Genomic DNA, 20,783 nt, shown 5'->3' on the forward strand with positions numbered 1-20,783 from the left:
GAGAATAATTTGAAAAACGCAGTCACTTACCGTCTTCAAACTTTGTAAGTTTGTGGAAGTGTCACAAAAAAGGTACCCAAACCCTAATAACTCCAAATTGTGACTCTGGTATAGGTTTTCTTGGTCAATTTCAGCAAGAGTGTTTTACATTTTACCATTGGAATATTTTTTTTTTGGGGGGGGGGTAGCATGATTATTATTTTTAATCTTCATAATTGTTTTTTTAATTTTATTTATGTTAACCTTAATTAAAGGCACTGGACACTATTGGTAATTACTATTATAGTTTATAGCATAAAAACTTAGTTGGTAAGTAATCTTTCACTTTTAAAAATACACGACTCGCATTTTGATAGCTCAGAATTAGATTTTGAGGTTCTGAAATCAAGCAGAAAGCACACAACTTCGTGTGACAATTGTGTGTTTTTCTTTCATTATTTTGCAACTTTGACGACTAATCGAGTTCAAATTTTCATATGATTTTTACTGTGTGCATAAGTTGAGATGCACCAAGTGATAAAACAGGTCTTTGACAATATTACCAAAAGTGTCCAGTTTCTTAACAAAAAAAATAAGTGTGGGACATTTGCATTCTTTTCAATCGATCAGGTTTGCCTTTTTCAACTAATAATATATTCCCATGTAATCAAGTATAGGCCTAAGGCAGTTTGTAAAGGCAGACTGATATCAGTTAATTTGTAATGCTGAAGTTTGAGACTGCAAGTTACAGACAAACAAAGATGCGTTATATGGTTCCATTATGTACTTTTTAGTCATCTTCCTCAGTGCACAGCGGTAGACAACAATGTGAACAGTATGATGGTATACTTTAGACGGAAAAATAACATTAATCAATAAATTATTCAAAAAGAGAATAAGATTACACAAAATAATATGCAGTTCAACTGGTTAACAACACTTGTTAATACTTTACCATATATTATACACAATATTTGTACATAATGTCTGCACCTATATATTAAGGGACTATTACAGTATTGTTTGTTTATATCGGCCATCTGAGATATTTCTGCCATCTGGGTCACAAGAAAAACCGATTACACATTATTTTATTTGCATGACATCTAAAACGACAATGAATAAAACGCTCACTAATTGTATTAAAAACTTTAGAATTAGACATGCAACAATAGTGATCACAGGTATGATATTTACAGAAGAGAGAACAAAGAGGGGAATTGCCTCCATGCACCATTCAAAGGCCCCTTAAATGTAAAAAAAATTCCCCCTTCTTCCCAAAAAGTATCAGACCTGCAATCATTCATATATATATTTTTAGTAGAACATTTATATAGTTTGATCATGTCCCAGGTCAAAATTCCAGTTGAACCTAGTTAAACTGGTGTCAACTGGTTCAACTGGATAGTGACCAAACTCGTCCATTTTCCATATTAACCAACTGGTTTGGACTAGGTTTAACTGTGTTCAACTAGGTTGAAATTATAAACCAGTTGGTTTCTGTCCATTTTCCATATAAAACCAACTGGTTTTAACTGTGTTTAATTAGTTTATCAACTGGTTTTGAACTAGTTCCAGTTAAACCTAGTTTAACTAGGTTCAACTGGAATTTTGACCTGGGGTAAAAATGAGCTCTTTCTGAAATATGTATACTGTGAAAACCCCCCCCAAAAGACTTGTTGTGTTCTTTAAAAACTGTTTCCCCTTTTTTATTTAGATTTTATATATCGTTACGAATAAGCCTACGCCTGGACAATGTTAGAGATGAAATAAATAACTCACAGCATGCAAGCGCAAAACATGGTCGTTGGGACCCTTCCCTGTCATCGAAAAAAATAAAACCTAGTGCTGGAGGCCTTCACATTCATACAAATAATCAGAGTGACTGTACAGCACAGAGGACAACGCAATATTTTGTAATGTCCACATTTAATTTTATAAATACTTCTAGTCTCAAACCTCAGGACTAGTCCTATCTCTTAGCATTGCCTCGGACTAGTTCTAAGTTAAGACTACCTTTGTGAAATCCACCCCAGCCACCGTAGTTTCCTCTTCACAGCCACTACCGCCATCAAAACTTGACAAAGTGGAAACTGCCGCCTGCATTTCAGTTAATCGCAATTGATATATGAGTCCATGCCCGCTAATGTTATACACCTGAATACCCCGCTATTGTGCTTTTCTCTGACCACTTACTAATCCGTTCAAGTAAATGGTATTTAATCCAGTAAAAGGTTATTTATAGAGATTTGAGCAAGTGCTCATGCCTGATCTTTTACTTCTCGACCTTTAGCTAATGCTGGCCTTTATTCGGTCCAGTATCTTTTAAATCTACAAGTAAATGCTACAGGACAATAGTAACAGGTCGGTTGTATTTACATCTCAATAAGAATAGTCCCTCAAGCAAGTGCATTTACTTACTTGTTCGACCAATTACTAGCAAGTTAAGGCTTACTTTTATTTATAAGGATTTAAGTAAAAGGCTAGTAAAAGCAAATGTTAGTTTTTATTATGATCATCGATTTTGTTTATGCTTAAGACACAAACAAATTAAACTCAATAACGTGTGTTAAAATGCGTCACAGGCGCCCCCTCCACATCCCTTAAACTGTAACAATAATTAGTTACCTTAGTTTATCCAAACTGAATAAGCTTTGTCCGATAAATTAAACCACCCTGTTAGTTCTTACAAATGGATAGCTCAGAGAGACATTTCGCCAATTCATAGATGTAAAAGTCGCTGTCATGTTTTGGGATAACCTTGTCGAGTAGTTTGTAGAGATGACATCTGCCTGTTCTCGGTGCAAAGTCAAAGATGTAGCACAGATCATGTACGACGCAACGTGCGGCACACCTCTTGAGATTCCAAGCTACTTCAGTTGATAGAGGGTCGGGGTTCCCAATAGAGCTACCTTTGTATATGCGGTTGAAGTTTGCTGACCTGGATTTGGGGTAATCGACGACTGAAAAACAAAGTTTACAGATGTGACCCTTCAAAGTTTCAGTCTTGGACGGTTTTAAGATTCCGGGTCCTTAAGACTCATAGTATACTTGAATCTCTGTCAGAATGCCCCAAATCGGTAAAACTGACCCCAACATCGAGTTAACATTCCCCCTTTTTTCAAGCAGTGTCCAGGTCAACCTGAACTAGAATCAGGTCAAAGGACTATTGTGACTAGAAACATGGTGTGGCATGAGACCCCCCCCCCCCCCCCCCCCCCCCGATACGGTGAACTGTGGAAACTTCTTCTTTTACCCTATTTTGACGCATTCTCCTTCATCATATCTTCCCCACATGGGTGACATCATCCGGGGCAGATTTAGAGTATATGGGCGCCCTCACACGACTGAGTTTAAATGTTTGACCTCGAGCTAATTATCCATGCCATGTAATGTAGGCCTATGTTCTTATTTATTTAGAGGAGAATCGGGCAAATTCGCCCAGATCAATATCATTGCTAAGTGTGTATTTTGATCAAATTATTGAATGTCACTGATAAAGGTTATTTGATTGTTGTTTTGTCTTTTTTAAAAGAGTAAATTTGATTCATAAGGTCCAGTTTCCAATTGAAACATCATCCAACAATTGGGGAAAAAATCATCAAATTGGTGAAAACGGAAACCGTATACAATATCCTCACCTTTTGTTTGACTTTGACTAATTACGGTAACTTCTGCAGTAGTTGGAACGGCTGATGTAACGCCTGAAATAAAGTGAACATTATTAATGAATGTATCTGGTCGTTTGAACATTTCTTCCAACTAGTGATTGGCCTTAGTGCAACTCATGATGAGTTTACTCTCACCTTTTGTTGGAGTATCTCCTTCCACTGTAGTAACTGCTACAGTACCGGTAACTGTTGTAACGGCTGAAAAGAAACCAAACTGTAATCGTCCATTACTGGTGGAGATTTCAACCAGGTTCACAGGGGGTGGGGCTGACTCTACCCATTTCCGGCTCAGGCTGATAACTCACAAGTGTTTTGTGAAGTTTAAACCTGAATTATTGTGGACGTCTTCAGGGTCATTCTGACACAGATTTCGGGTCAGACTGAGCCCAAAATTGACCAGCACCAACGGGACTTTTTTTAGAGTAATTTTATTACATATTGCTGCAGAGATAATATAAGAGATGTCAGAGATGGAAAACATATTTCAAATACAATACAAAATCAACAACTGTGCATTATTTTCAAACTAGTGACGAGGTTTTTGTGCCGATTAAGCTCTTACCTTTTGTGGGAATTTGTTCTTCTGCTGTAACAGCTCCTACAGTACCGGTAATTGTTGTTACGGCTGAAAAAAAACAATACAATGATATAGTCAAGCTTACTGAGATTTCATTTTGGTTCAGGACGACCCAGAAAGTGGACACTGTTGGTTGTCAAATACCAGTCTTCTCACTTGGTGTATCTCAACATTAAAGCCATTTGACCCTTTCGATAAACAGAATTGTCCAAGGCCCACACTTAGTGTATCCCAACTTCTATATCAAATAAAAAACCTGTGAAAATTTAGGCGCAATCGGTCATCGGAGTCGGGAGAAAATAACGGGAAAACCCACCCTTGTATCCGCACGTTTCGCCGTGTCATGACATGTGTTTAAAATAAATCCGTAACTCTCGACATCGAGAATTGATATTGTTTTACTGTTTTCTCAAAAACTAAAGCATTTCATGGAATAATATTTCAAGAGAAGTCTTTCACCACTACCTTCTGTAAACCCTGTAAGTTATTTGTAAATCTGTGATTTTTTTTTTGTTTCTGTACCGAAAGGGCCCAATGGCTTTAAAACATACAATAACAAGCCTGTAAACATTTGAGCTCAATCGGTCGTTTCGAGATAATCATGAAAGAAATAATACCCTTGTCACACCAAAGTTGTGTGCTTTCAGATGCTGATTCCGAGACCAATTCTAAATCTGAGGTCTCGAAATCAAATTCGGAGAAAATTACTTCTTTCTCGAAAACTATGTTACTTCAGAGGGAGCCGTTTCTCACAATGTGTGGACCATCAACAGCTCCCCATTACTCGTGACCAAGTATAAGGTTTTATGCTAATAATTATTTTGAGTAATTACCAATAGTGTCCACTGCCTTTAAGAATGGGATTATAAGTCGGAGTTTGTGTCATTTTGAGTCTCTTCTGGGTCATTTTGTAAAAGATTCCAAGTCATATCGGGTCCGACATGATCAGCACCAATGGGACCTGGATCCGGACGTTTTTAGAGAGACTTTATTACATGTGATGTCAGAGGTGGTTTCAATTGCCATACATCAACGACTTTGTGAAATGTTCTAATAACTATAGTGATAAGTTCATCTTTTGCTGAACTTACTCTCACCTTTTGTAGTGGTTTCTCTTTCCTCTGTAGTAGGATCGACAGGAATCGTTGTTAAGGCTGAAAGAAACAAAGTCTTATATAAATATGGTCACATTACTGATGTCGACTTCTACAAAAACCTTTTTGTTATTGATGTAAAGGCACTGGACACTAATGGTCATTACACATTGTACTTACTAATTACAATTGCTAACATAAAACTTACTTTGTAACGAGCAATGTAGGGCTTTATTGTTGTGGAGCCATTTCAGTAGCTTGATCCCACTACGACCTTTGTTGTTTAGCCCCCCCCCCCCCCCCAACCCGCCCCCATAAAAAACACTCTCCGACCATTGAACTGGCGCAGATGACTCCTTGGTCGCACCACATGTATTTATTTCTTATGCTCATTGATTTACTGAGGTAAGAAACCTTTCTATTGAAATTAGTTGAAACTATAATTTAGTTTCCAAACATGAGTTTCATTTCCGTCTTCCGTTAGTCTAGTTTCCTTTTAAAGCCGTTGGACCCTTTCGGTAAACAGTATTTTCCAAGGCCCACATTTCGTGTATCACAACTTCTATATAAAATAACAAACCTGTGGAAATTTAGGCTCAATCGGTCATCGGAGTCGGGAGAAAATAACGGGAAAACCCATCCTTGTATCCGTACGTTTCGCCGTGTCATGACATGTGTTTAAAATAAATCCGTAATTCTCACTATCGAGAATTGATATCGTTTTACTGTTTTATCAAAAAGTAAAGCATGTCATGGACTAGTATTTCAAGAGATGTCTTTCACCACTACCTTCTGTAAACCCTGTAAGTTATTTGTAAATCTGTGAACTTTTATTTTTTTTCTGTACCGAAAGGGTCCAATGGCTGTAAGTAAAATAACAGCATAAAACATTTTTAGAAACGGCTCCCTCTAAAGTAACTATAAAACTATAAAATATATAGTATTTGAGAAAGTAATTTCTCAGTAAAATATTTGAATTGAGGTCTCGAATCTGAAAGCACACAACTTGGACGACCAGTAGACCGATTGCGCTCCGAGCGTCACGTGACCTATAGTGGGTATGGGAAACTTTAGACTATCTGCCAATCACCAAGAGAGGGCGCTCTTCACCAGGTAATGTCAACAACTTAGGAATAGAAGAAGCATGAGTGACGGTCACTGACAGCAAATACCTTGTGTTTTGCGTGTTTTTGATTTTGTATTTTAGATTTAGCCAAACTGTATTTTTGTTTTTCATAACACATTGCCAGCATAAACCAAACTGTTCTGGAACAGGACGTACTGGACACGAGTTCCCCAATTAAGGATAACAAGCGGTGTGCATGAGTTTTGGGGAGTGTTTCTTCTAGGGTAATTAGCAAAAATTCCAAAATGCTGACCTACCTAAAATTGAGAAGAAATCTGAAGTTTAGTTGTATGACAATGTATCTGATTTAATTTTCAAGAGGCTGAGAGACTTCTAAATATTTTTTGAGTATTTTTGAATTTTTAGCATTTACCATTGTTTGCTATAGGAGTTGTGCACCCTTACCTGGTAGGTCTGCTGCCCTCTAGTGGCAGAGCTTTAAAAAAGTCTCCCACTGCATATAAACATGCGTTAAAAAGACACGATTACTGTTGCAGTTTTTGGATAAAAAATGATTAAATTTTCGAAATCACTGAAGGATATTCCGGAGTTTGTAACATGAGACCTTACCGGTGGCTGAACAATGCCAGTATTGGTAAACACGGTTCCACAAAATAGGAAATTTTAAGAGAATATTCACACGATGTCATGTGTTTGTGCACAGAAACTGTGGTTTTACATTGCCCTCATTTTTGCATGATTTTGCTGCCAATATTTTCAATAAAAATCTCTTTAAGAAGATCAAATCCCTTTATAAAATATTTGATGAGAAGGGGTAACTGTCGGCTATGATTTGGACAACTTCGCAATCTCCCTTATCACAGCCCAACTTCACGCCGTGCACAACGCAATATCCACGGCGCGTGAGCTCGCTCGAACCTCAGTAATTATTTACGATAGTCTAACCATACTCTCAAAAGAAACCTCTTTTGTAGTAGAATACTGGGAACATCGAACAGAAAATGTGATTTAAATCAATGTCATTCGGCACGTTAATCCGGCACGTTAATCCGGGGGTCGTTGGTTCGAATCCCAGTCTAGTCAATTCTTTGTTCAACCCCAAAAATCATTTACAAATTTACCCAGTCAGTTTCCCTTGTGGTTTATATTAAATCGATGTCATAATATTCAACTTTATAAAAAGGGCTCCGTTTTTAGTTAAAAGTGTTATTAATTGAAAATACAGCCAATAATGGTCCATCGGTACGAGTCTTCCCATGTCTTTACTGTGTAGCTGTGTTTTTTATACCCACTATCGTGATCACATGTAAACATTGGTAGTGCAATCGGTCTATTGAGTTCAACTGTTAACAGCCTTGTTATTTTATGCATAAGATACACCAAATGAGAAGACTGGTCTTTGATAATCACTAAAGGTGTCCAGTGCTTTTAAAGAAAATTAAATAAAAAATTGATGCTATTTGCTAAATTTTGACAGTATTGTTATAGACGGATCTATTTTTACTTTTGAGGACATCTGAATTGAGTGAGGCAGCTTGGTTTGAAACCTTGCTAAGATGTAGGCATGCGTTGTCGATGCAGTACGGGACAATCTGAACATGGAGGTGCATTACAAATTATAAGAGGATACATGTTTACTCATGTTTGGATGGACAATATTGGTAATTACTCAAAACGATTATAGCACAAAACCTTTTCTTGGTAATGAGTAAAGGGGAGCCGTTGGTAGTATAAAACATTGTGAGAAACGGCTCTCTCTGAAGTAATTTAGTTTTCGAGTAAGATGTAGATTTCCACGAATTTGATTTCAAGACCTCAGATTTAGAACTAGAGGTCTCGAAATAAAGGCACACAACTTCGTGTGACAAGGGTGTTTTTTCTTTCATTATTATCTCGCAACTTCGACGACCACAATTGAGCTCAAATTTTCACAGGTTTGTTATTTTATGCATATGTTGAGATGCACAAAGTGAGAAGACTGGTCTTCGGCAATTTCCAATAGTGTCCAGTGTCTTTAATACGACAATGCATATAATGTCTACACAAGTTTGCAACTTACAGTTCCCAACGTCAGCGCTGTACTCTTCCACCGTCACCTCAGCGATGTCTAGCTTCCCCCGATCATTGATATCCAAGCTGACATACCTGGCTTTTGCTGGTGGATCGCACTTAAAACCAACCATGACGCCTTCAACAGACTGTTCCGCAGTTGCCGGTGAGCCACATTGTTGATTCTTAGTATGGGTCAAATTGACTCCTGCACGAACAGTCACACCAATGAAACGGTTTCCTGTTTGACAAATCAAAGATATTTGTTTGAGGTTTTGTTTGCAAAGATGCTTTGCAGTAACTTCTGTCACGGTTCCCTGTAGACCTACGGAATCCTGGAAGTGTTATATCCAGCTTGTTGAGATCCTGAGATCATTTACTGCAGGATCGCCAGACTCGACTGCCCACCGCTGTTAGGGTGTGAGATCTAGATGTCTCGAACGCTGTCAGATCAGTTGACTACTCAACCATGTTCAAACCTAAAACTGGTGTGACACGAGATTCTGTCCCGCCGGAGATTTTGTCCCCAAGTTGGCAAACTGTGTACCAACTTCTTCTGATAGATAGCGCCCTCTGTTGAATCATGCTCAGCCAATCTTAATTTCCCTTATACAGAATCTGTGTCAGACAGATTTCTTTGGGACGACAATGCAAAGTTGTATTTAATGGTTGTTGTGAAACTCTACATGATATACTTCCATTTACCACAGCAGTCTGCTCTTGGCGTAACGTTGACTCTGCCAATGAGGTGTTCGTCACCTAAGTCCAATCGCCACCAGGGATTAATTTGACTCTCTGCAAGAAGAACAGGTAGGACTGTTTTAAAAGGAATATCGTTTCACACCATCAGCTCTCCTGGGTTATTTTTTTTTTGTACAACTAAAATGTGTACACTATATCCCTCTTCTTGGATGGTTGGACCAGTCTAGTCGACTATTCGACCATCCACTCGAGGCAGGTCGAGGTTGGTGGTCTCATCGTTGGTTACAAGGTACTCATGGCGCTGAGTACATACAAACATTCAGTAAGATAATATTGCAATGATGAATTTTGAGACCCTAATAAGCACCTTATAAGGGTTTACAAGGTGCTACGGCGCATACAGCAGCCACAGCCAGGAACACCGGGGCGAACCCCTTCTCTTTTCGATAAGCGCACTGGGTTCTTTTACATGCGTTACACAACACATGGGACCAATGGCGTTACGTCCCATCTGAAGGACGAAGCAATGGTGAAGTGTCTTGCTTAAGGACACACGTGTAACGGCTGGGGATTCGAACCCACACTCTGCTGATCAGAAACACCAGAGTTTAAACTTGGTGCTCTTAACCGTTTGGCCAAGACACTTCCACCTCAGCTTACACCTCACCAATTTGCTCGACTGCTACAGTAAACAAAACAAAAACGAAAATTTGCTTAATAGCGTTAATAAGCAGCGCTATAAAATTGGACACAGGGTACAATAAAGGCATCAATCGGGGCCCAGTTTCATGGCTCTGCTTACCGCCGAATTCTGCGCTTACGATCACGATTCCCCGCTTACGTGCAAGCGCCGAACTTCTGTGCTAGCCTTGTAAGCGTAGAATGCCTAGTTCGCCGCTTACCCGTGAAATACGCTTGCCGTAAGCACAAAATTCCCTGCTTCCGTAAGCGCCGATTCCGTGCTTACGGTAAGTAGAGCCATGAAATTGGGCCCATATGATACGGATGTGTGCGGTGTGTTAAAACAATACAAATAGCAAGGGCATACTTGTTTCACTCCAAATGTTAATCTGTCCGTCAATTGCTGAGGAAGCAAGTAAATGATCACCACGAGTTGCGTGTTGTGAAGTTGGGTATCCAATCAGAGGTAAATCTGCAAGAAAACAAAAAGATTCAATTTTAAAATGCTGACCTATTGTTATTATATGTTTTCTCGGTCAATTTTGGAAAATGAGCAGCCAAACTATTCTATTTCGCGCAAAATCGAATGCTACTCAAAAGGGACATTCGATTTCGTTTTGGGATTAGTCAAATGTAATGTTGCGTCATTCGAATTAACAAAATAATCATTTAATTTAACAATTCATCAGAGCAGCATTCAAATTCGTAGACGCTTCTTGAGGCGTGTGTGTCACGAAAAAGAATGACGCTACGCTAAATTGAACAGAGGGCTAAAGGAATTTGACTCGACCCAAAACGAAATTGAACGGCCGAATTCTGAATTTGAAACGCAGTACCAACTGGAGAGGCAAAACAGCTTAAATTCGAACGCATGAAAATTAAATTGACTGCTCATTTGCCGAATTTGACCGAGAAAACCTATATTATTATTTATTCGGCATAAAAACACATATACAATACAAACAGTTTACCAAAAAAACTGTAGCCCGATATGAAACATACACCAGATTACAACAATCAGACTTTCAAGAAAAACAAAATATTAGTATCATATCGTGCTGTGTTAAGTTACTTTTCCAGTAGCCTGAACATCTGACGTCACACTTCGAGGCTCGTGAATAACGCCAGAGAATGGCCTCCAGCGTAGGCCAATCTCGTTCATATTTCACCTACATTCATTTAACATAGAGATACGCAGTCAAAATCTACACCAACACTATTACGTTGTAGACTACACTCTCTGAATGTAAAAGATTGAAAAACACCACACTTTACATTTCGAACTGTCCCTCATTTACCTCTTTAAAAAGAGTGGTGGTAATTCTACTCTTTTAGAGGGGTTTCACTCCATGGCAGAGTGAAACATCACTCAAAAAGATGCAAACTTCAATCTAAAAGAGTGGAAGAACATGTCCCTCAAAATGGCTCTTCAAAGAGTGTTTTTTCACTCTTTTAAATTAAAAGAGCATGTATTATGTACCATACATAATACACGTGCAGACTCTGGTACACATTGACACTGCAAGCAGCAGACAGACGACTGAAAGTAAAGTTGTCCATCTTTGTTTTGATTGGTCCGAAGTGGTATGTTTATCAGCTGCAACCACATCACCCCGACCAATCAAACAGCTATGGAAAGCTCTCGTCACTGCACATTTATCCAATGAAATCCTTGTATCCAATGAAATCACTGGTTCTGAAAAGCAAGTACAAGCTGTCTTTATCCTTGCGGATAAAAGACGGGGGACCATACTACTTTTCCAGGGGTCGATTTCACAAAGAGTTAGGACTAGTCCTAACTTTATAGGACTTGTCCTAGGAGATATACAAATTGCATGGATAGTCCTAAATTAGGACGAGTAACTGGTCCTAACTCGAGATAAGACTGGATTCAACTGACATTAATTGGACACATGGGGGCGTTTGAAAAAGCTAATTAATTCCTTGCATAGGAGTGCGTTTTGGCGACCCCATCCAAGCCCAACCGACTCAACAAGTCGGTTACCGTTTGGTCTGAACCGCATCATCACCGCAGTTCAATAGAACACGCGAAATCGCTCGACCGATGACCACAGCTAAAACATGTTAATGGTTGGGGTCGCCAAAAACGCACTCCATCCTTGCCGCAAATACTCGTTATACGCGCTGTATGCGTTGATTGAGATGTATGCAAGGCCCAATTTCATAGAGATGCTAAGCACAAAAAATTGCTTACCATGAAATTTCTTCCTTGATAAAAACAGCAAACCAACAAATTTCTCATTTGTTGCATATTGCTTGTTACTGGGAAGCTTTCTACTATCTTCAAACGGTGCAGGTTTAATGTACATGTTGTGTTACAAAAGTACCCAAATATCAGATAAGTATCAGATAAGTCTGAAGTGCCAACAGGATTTATACAATTGTGACAAGGGGTTGATTTGCAGCTACATGGTCGGTCTTCTCTGTGAAATCGAGCGCAAATGTGAAATGAGCTTTGACCCTTCGACAAGATGTACACAGTTTTGTTGATTGGAAACAAATTCATCCATGGTAGTAACATAAAAAGGGATTGGATTGAATTAAAGTGAAAAGTAATGGAAGTTGGTGTGGTACCTGGACCTGTTGTGAGCTGAACTGTCACCTCAGCGATGTGTAGGTCAACCCTGTAACCATTTGCAATATCCAAGCTGACGTACTTGGCTGTCATTGATGGGTCACAGATGAATGTAATCACGGCACCAGGTTGGGATTGTTCCACAGTAGCGGGCAAGCCACACTGTTGGTTGTCAGTGACATTCGGACTTAACCCTGCTCGTGCTACTGCTCCGATGAAATCATCTCCTAAAACAGGGCAAAATGGTTGTTACATTCTGTAGGTCTACATTCTGTAGGGCGCACGGGGGTTGGCGTGCTCTCATATTTTAGTATCCGTGCTCACCCCCCCCCCCCACTCCCTTCCCGTTTGCCACCCTGACTTTTTAGGTTAACAAACTTTAAAGGGACACGTTGCCTTGGATCGGGCGAGTTGGTCTATCAAACCGTTGGTTATAAACTGCATGGTTAGAAAGATGTTTATAAAGTAGAATATAATGATCAACACAAATATGCCTCGATATGGTTTTCCCTTTACGTCGTGAACTAACACGACACGCCATTTTGTGGGGTCAAGTTTACGACTGAGAGCAGGTTTTGAAAAATTTTACGGTACTGCAAAACTGCATCAAATCATTCACATTTTAGCGAGGTGACAGCGGGTACAAACACCGCATCTCTGACCGCAGCACTCCCTATGGTACACCAACGATATATTTTAATCTCCAAAAGTCACCTGGATGTTATGGGGTTTTGAAAATAAAAAATTTCATATCTTCATAGACTTCTGACTAATGGGGTTATTTCAGATGAAGTAATTTCGCTGGGTGCTTACTATACAGTCTTTACCAAAGTAAGACCCTCCTGTAAATTTCAGCTTGATTTGGTCATAGCAAGAGTTTGTCCTGTTTGCTCTCAGCAGTTTTTAACCCTAATACAGACACCATGGAAACATGTATTACAATAACAATGCATTGATGATGCCCACGTCAGGTTTCTATGATACAACGAATTATAGTCACCACAACAGCCTGCTCTTAATGTAACTGTGATGCTACCCAGATCGTAGTTTGTATCAAAATCTACTCTCCACCAAGGATGTGGGTCTGACGCCCCTGTAGTATAAAAAGCCAAAAACAAAACCCAGAATTTGGTCTTGATTAACACAGTAAGTACTGCTTGAAATCTGGTAATACCCCCCCCCCCCCCCCACCCATCACACCGAACTCAATCTCGCTACGTTCCGACAAGTATAGCCGAACGGGCTTAAAGTCACCTGGAAGTGGTATTTTGTCAAAATAAAGCTTTTGTCACTAAAATATGTGTTTTGATGAGTGGAATATGAAAAATCAATTAACTAAGGTTTTGATCAATTAGTTTCCATGTTATTTACAAATTTGAAAATAAGCCCGACCCGAGAGGGCGCTGTTCGTGACGTCGATCGAGGCTCGATGTATCGCATGCAGTGCCAGCACAAGATAGTGACGCTTGGCGCAAGCTAAAAACATGCCATCAAAGTTGAAACAATACCTGATTTGTTTTCACGTTAGGCAAATGCTCCTTTAGGTTCGTTACGTCTTTGAGGTACCTTCTTCGACTTCCCCACTAGCTGGAAAAATTGTTAGGATGACGTCATGTTTTAGAAAAGAACTTTTTTCTTCATGTCATAACGTGTAGTGTATTCCGGATTCTCGAGGGTCGAAGTGTTTGCTGCAAAGCGCTGGAAAAGAAGTCGGACCGGACCGCTTTGCAAACTGACCCGATCTTTAGTTGTTTTGCTGCATCCACCTGGTCGACATTGCCGGAAAAATGCAAGAAAAAACCCTTTTCGAAACGTAAAACTCACAACTAGGACTTGAATGTACTTGCAGGTAAGTGTGTTCGATGTTAGATCGAGGCAAAGTCTTCCTCGATTGACGTCACAAAGGGGGTAGGCGGGGTCATCCCCCACACAACTTTATTTATTTTTTTAAACATATAAATCGTTAAAAACAATTACTCAGAAAATTATGTTATTGATTAGAAACATATACTTTACTGTTTGAGGAAGAATAAATTATATTTCCAGGTGACTTTAAACTGTGTGCAAACGGAGTGGATGTAGTAGCAAATGTTAATTACGCTGGACACCTTCGGTAATAGACCCTTCCCATGAAATATATAAATTGCACACGGCTAATGGGTGCGTGACGCAGACGCGATTGCGCGTCTGCTTAGTGCACAACTCTATGGTGTTTGCCAACCAACAGGGTCCGTACGCATGCGTGAATGTAATCAGCATATTTCATGGGAAGGGTCCATTGTCATAGCCCAGTCTTCTCACTTGGTGTTTCTTAACATAATATGCACAAAATAACAAACCTGTGAACATTTCAGCTCAATTGGTCGTCGAAGTTGTGAGATAATAATGGGAAAAAAACCATTGTCACACAAAGTTGTGTGCTTTCAGATGCTTAAATTCTGAGGTCTCGAAATCAAATTCAAGACACTTAACCATTACTGCCGCTTCATTCGGATGGGACGTAAAGCCGTTGGTTCCGTGTTACTTTTGTTAAATTCACGTAAACAAACCCAGTTCATTTATCGTATTGAGAAGGGGTTCGAACTGGTGTTCCTGGTTAGGTTGGCTGAATGTTGTGCCACGGGTGATTTGTAGACAACATTATGACGAAAGATATAATAAAGTCACTTTTAAAAGTTTCCGCTGATTACAGTGTTTATTTGCTGACAAAACATCAACAAAAACCGTCTCGGTTTTGCACAAGAATATCGAATCAATCCGCGTTTCAGCTCCTTGGGGAATATACAGCATGTGGTGGCAAAATGTGGCGCACTAAGCTAAATCAATTACAACAACCATATCTGCCCTCAGCACTAAGCTAAATCAATTACAACAACCATATCTGCCCTCACAGGTACCCATTTATCCCTGGACGGAGAGAAGCAATTATAGTAGTGTCTTGCTCAGGGACACATGTATCATGACTGGGATTCGAACCCACACTCTGCTGAACACAAACACCAGAGCTTGAGTTCGTGCTCTTACCCGCTAGGCCACATTTATAAAGGGGGGGATACTCCCACGAATGATTGTTAAGCTTACCGGATCTGAAGTAAGTAGTTGTGCTGCCATCCACAGCCTTGTCTGCTCTTAAGTCGTCGTATAAGTAAGTTTTGCTTTGTGATGCTGACTTTCCTTTGACGGAAAGAACTACAGATGGAGGTAAACAAATTGCACACACACGTTTATTTTATGTGTTCAATCAAAAGAAAGGGGAACAGATTAGTAATTGTATTAATTAAGTTAACCCCAAGACTGACTCAAGGCACTGGACACTATTGATAATTACTCAAACTAATTATTAGCATAAAAACTTACTTGGTAACGATCAATGGAGAGCTGTTGGTAGTATAAAACCCTGTGATAAACGGCTCCCTCTGAAGTAATATAGTTTTTGAAAAAGAAGTAATTTCCCACTAAAATATTTGATCTAAATTCGAGACCTCAGCTGAGGTCTCGAATTCAAGCATCTGGAACCACACAATTTGTTTTTTCTTCCATTGTTCTCTCGCAACTTCGACGACCAATTGAGTTCAAATTTTCAGAAGTTTGTTATTTTGTGCATAATTATGTTGAGATACACCAAGTGAAAATACTGGTCTTTGACAAACACAAACAGTGTCAGGTGTCTTTAAAGGAACACGTTGCCTTGGATCGGTCGAGTTGGTCTTTGAAAAGCGTTTGTAACCGTTTTTTATAAAATGCATATGGGTAGAAATATGTTGTAAAAGTAGAATACAATGATCCACACAAACATGCCTCAAAATTGCGTGGTTTTCCTTTTACCTTGTCGACTAACACGTCGGCCATTTATGGGGGTCAAAATTTTGACTCCCATAAATGGCCGACCATGTTAGTTCGCACAGTAGAAAGAAAACCACGCAATTTCGAGGCAAACTTGTGTGGATCACTGTATTCTACTTTTAAAACATCTTTCCAACCATATGCATTTTATAAAAAACGGTTACAAACGCTTTTGTTTTGACCAACTCGTCCGATCCAAGGCAGTGTTCCTTTAAACAAAATGTAACTAAGTACAACAAAATTATGCTGGCCAGCATAGGGTTACCAGCCAAAATATAATATCATTTTATATACTGTAAATGATATCATGGTGCATTTGAAGCAGAAACCTTATGAGCCATATTTTCTGCTTAGCAGCTCTAGGATGCAGTATTTTTATTGGCGGATAGTGCTACTAATTGTGAAAGAAATTCGTTATAAAATAATATATAAATATATGTTTATTTTTTTATCAGAAGAATGACATAGACCTACGGGCAAAAAGTTGGAGAGCAATCTAATAATATGATATTATCGAGAGCTATAAATGACAACAAAGAGGTGTTCGGGCCATGACATGAATCCCAAGTCACTGTGATTGAAGATGGATTGTCTGTGGTGGGATCTACCTGTGGAAACTTTGGCTTCATGATTTTGAGAAAACAAGTTAAAATCACACCGCAATGTTTTCAGGAGAGTCGCGTAAAGGTGGTGTACATGCTAAAATAATTGTCGTCTCACTAGGTAATGCACCATAACATAAACGTAAGGGACACGGAAACTTCAAGTGGACGTATGGTAACGTTCGGGCATGTAACCGGAATTTTCATTGGTCACCCGATATATATACATATATATTTTTTTCTCTCGTGTATTTATGCCAGTTGTTCATACACACGCGTTTGAGATGGATAGTATGTAGACAGCCGTCGATTTCACAAAACTCTTCCTAACTTAAGACTAATCTTAGGACTTAGAACGAGTCCCAACACTGCATTGTAGCATGCAGACATTAATATTAATCCTAAGTTAGGAAGAGTTACTCGTCCTAACTCGAGATAAGACGAGTCCTAACTCTTTGTGAAATCGACGGCTTGATCCTTACGCCTCGCATTAGTAGAACACTTTCTGCTTGCAACACTGCGAAGCAATATCCGGTAATTGGCAATTGTAACGCCTGGTAAAGCGTCTACGCTGACCTTTGACCGCTTTTGTTTTTTATCTCGATATCCTGAAACAATAATATCTATGATTCCAAATACGTAAACAATAAACCATTGTGCTCCATTAAAGAAAGCAAGACCAGTCTTCTCACTTGGTGTATGTCAACATATGCATGAATTAACAAACCTGTGAAAAATTGAGCTCAATTGGTAGTCGAAGTTGCGAGATAATAATGAAAGAAAAAACACGCTTGTCACACAAAGTTGTGTGCGTTTAGATGGTTGATTTCGAGACCTCAAGTTCTAAACTTGAGGTCTCGAAATCAAATATGGGAAACTTACTTCTTTCTCAAAAACTACTCCACTTCAGAGGGAGTCGTTTCTCACAATGTTTTATACTACCAACCTCTCCCCAATACTCGTTACCAAGTAAGGTTTTATGCTAATAATTATTTTGAGTAATTACCAATAGTGTCTACTGCCTTTAAGTGTCACTTCTGGGACGAAAAAAAAACGAAAAAAAAACAGAATGTTGTCCCCATTTATTTTGTTTCTTTGTTTGTAATTTTTTAGTCTACCATACATGTCTACATATTTTGCAAACAACATCGACAATCGGGTGTGAAGCATTGATAATTTCACTCAACGACAATCTCATGACTGTGTAGTTGAAGGCTTACTGTAAGAAAAACATCCCTTTTCGAGCACTCATTAAAATCCAATTTAAACGCAAGCGACTCTGGGCGTTAGATGTTTGCCGTCAAGGAAAGCAAACAGCATGCGGCCAAAATACAATTAATGGACTACCAGCTCATCATGAATTTTCTTTTAAAGGTAGCTATGCTTCATTGGATTTATTAATGAGCAATCAGAAAGATTTGAACTCAGAGTGAGCATTTGTTCTTGGCCCAACTTCATAGAGCATGCTTTAACACAAAAGGTAATAATAACCGTATTTATAACGCGCCTTTTTCAAAAGGATACATATATAGCGCAATGTATTTACTGCAAGGTGAGTGGGACGAAGTTTGAATTACGACACATTATCCTTAGCCCCATGTTATGTTTCACGTGGTGCTGTGGCGCAATATGCTGCCTGTCAAACCAGGAACACCGGGGCGAAACCCTTCGCTTTTTCGATAAGTGCACTTGGTTCTTTTACGTGCGTTACACAAGCCACGGAACCAACGGTTTTACTTCCCATCCGAAGGACGAAGCAATGGTAATGTGTCTTGCTTTAAAACTCTGGTGTTCCTGATCAGCAGAGTGTGGGTTGAATCCCAAGCCGTGTGACACTTGTGTCCTTAAAGACTCTGACATTGTCAAAGACTAGCCTTCACAGTTGGTGTATCTCAACATATGCATAAAATAACAAACCTGTGAAAGTTTGTGCTCAATCGGTCGTCGGAGATAATAATGAAAGAAAAAAACACCCTTGTCACACGAAGTTTCGTGCGTTTAGATGGTTGATTTCAAGTTCTAAATCTGAGGTCTCGAAATCAAATTCGTGGAAAATTACTTCTTTCTCGAAAACTATGGCACTTCAGAGGGAGCCGTTTCTCACAATGTTTTATACCATCAACCTCTCCCCATTACTCGTCACCAAGAAAGGTTTTATGCTAATAAATATTTTGAGTAATTACCAATAGTGTCCACTGCCTTTAAGTAAGACACTTAACCATTGCTTCGTGCTTCAGATGGGAAAGAGAAGGGGTTCGCCCCGGTGTTCCTGGCTGTGACTGCTGTATGGCCCGTATGACCTTGTAAACCCTAATAGAGTGCTATATAATTGGGTCTCAGAATTTATCACCAAACTATCTTTCTAAAAGTTTGTATCTACTCAGCGCATTGAGTACCTTGTTGGTAGATACGTGCGCTATATAAGACTTCGATATTGTCTAAAACTACAGAAGCGAATTATCATGAAGATCCTTGAGAGCTTGAAAAAGGTGATAATTACACGTTTTTTCACGTTTTTCACGCGAGGAAGTGTGTGCAGCAAAGTGAAAATAACATCTAGAATTATTAAGAGGCAAGTAGAGTGACATTGATCTACATGTTGTGGTGATTTATTGTGAAGCATTAAAGGCAGTGGACACTATTGGTAATTACTCAAAATAATTATTAGCATATAACCTTGCTTGGTAACGAGTAATGGGGAGAGGTTGATAGTATAAAACATTGTGAGAAATGGCTCCCTCTGAAGTGAAGTGGTTTTCGAGATCACGAAAATGAGGTCTCGAAATCAAGCATATGAAAACACACAACTTCGTGACAAGGGTGCTTTTTCTTTCATTATTATCTCGCAACTTTGACGACCGATTGAGCTCAAATTTTCACAGGTTTTTATTTTGTGTAGAAGTTGAGACACACTAACTGAGAAGACTGGCCTTTGACAATTACCAATAGTGTACAGTGTCTTAAAGCACTTTCGGATCAACACGACATGGAACAGCTCTGTGTTTGTTCACAAACTTAAAGGAACACGTTGCCTTGGATCGGACGAGTTGGTCTATGAACAGCGTTTGAAACCGTTTGTTATGAAATGCATATGGGGAAAGATGTTTTAAAAGTAGGATATAATGATCCACACAAGTATCACTCAAAATTGCACGGTTTTCATTTTACGTCGCAAACTAACACGGTCGGCCATTTATGGGAGTCAAATTTTTGACTCCCATAAATGGCCGACCGTGTTAGTCGACGAGGTAAAACGAAAACCACGGAATTTCGAGGCATATTTGTGTAGATCATTGTATTATACTTTTACAACATCTTTCTAACCATGTCGATTTTATAACAAACGGTTACAGGACGCTTTTCAAAGACCAACTCGACCGATCCAAGGCAACGTGTTCCTTTAATGTCTAGTTTTGTTTATTTGATAACTTTATAAATAATGTCCTGACTCACCAGTTAGTTCGGCGTCCACATGTTGAAGGCTGTACACCTCAAACACCAAGAGTGTCGCAAAAATCTTCCCTATACTCCAAAGAAAACGACCAAACTGGGTTCGAGTCGATGCCATTTTCAGAGAGACCGCAAGAAAATTATCGGCCACGCAAACATGAACTAAGTCTACACTACTCACTGTTTGGTATAATTCGCGCACAGTACACCATTGCCATAGAAACTCAGTGTATAAATGACGTGCAGGAAGCTCAAAAAAAAGCTTTGGTATATCTGTCAACCTATAATGCTTTTTTCCAGGGTTAATTAATTGAGAATGCAAATTGTGGTATTTAAAATCACGCCGAGTCATCTTATTAATTTTTTTGTAGGGATTACTACGAAAGCCCATTAGTGCCATCTTTATTTATATTTTCAAGAGCAGCTAATTATATTTTCACGAGCAGCTAATT

At 39.2% G+C, this 20,783-nt stretch overlaps 1 protein-coding gene across 1 annotated transcript; it reads right to left on the bottom strand.

The window, feature by feature from the left end:
• Positions 1 to 851: 851 nt before the first annotated feature.
• Positions 852 to 20,449, bottom strand: LOC139954069 (uncharacterized). The gene is made up of 12 exons (XM_071953730.1): positions 20,335 to 20,449; positions 15,518 to 15,625; positions 13,437 to 13,529; positions 12,436 to 12,663; positions 10,208 to 10,312; positions 9,163 to 9,252; positions 8,468 to 8,698; positions 5,325 to 5,381; positions 4,213 to 4,275; positions 3,786 to 3,848; positions 3,621 to 3,683; positions 852 to 2,942 (listed from the first exon to the last, which is right to left on the bottom strand). The coding sequence occupies exons 1-12, from the start codon at positions 20,447 to 20,449 to the stop codon at positions 2,659 to 2,661; spliced, it is 1,500 nt and encodes a 499-aa protein (XP_071809831.1). The 3' UTR covers positions 852 to 2,658.
• Positions 20,450 to 20,783: the final 334 nt, after the last annotated feature.

This window comes from Asterias amurensis, chromosome 22, assembly GCF_032118995.1.
Source record: "Asterias amurensis chromosome 22, ASM3211899v1".
NCBI classification, from domain to species: Eukaryota; Metazoa; Echinodermata; class Asteroidea; order Forcipulatida; family Asteriidae; genus Asterias; species Asterias amurensis.

Bases quoted from the DNA above. Each gene is read 5' to 3' on its own strand.
- LOC139954069 (XM_071953730.1), bottom strand. From the start codon at position 20,449: ATGGCATCGACTCGAACCCAGTTTGGTCGTTTTCTTTGGAGTATAGGG. The intron at 5,382-8,467 runs GTAAGTTGCAAA...TGTTTCTTTCAG, and splicing joins CAGCGCTGACGTTGGGAACT to CCTTAACAACGATTCCTGTC. The intron at 3,684-3,785 runs GTGAGAGTAAAC...ACTTTATTTCAG, and splicing joins AGGAGATACTCCAACAAAAG to GCGTTACATCAGCCGTTCCA.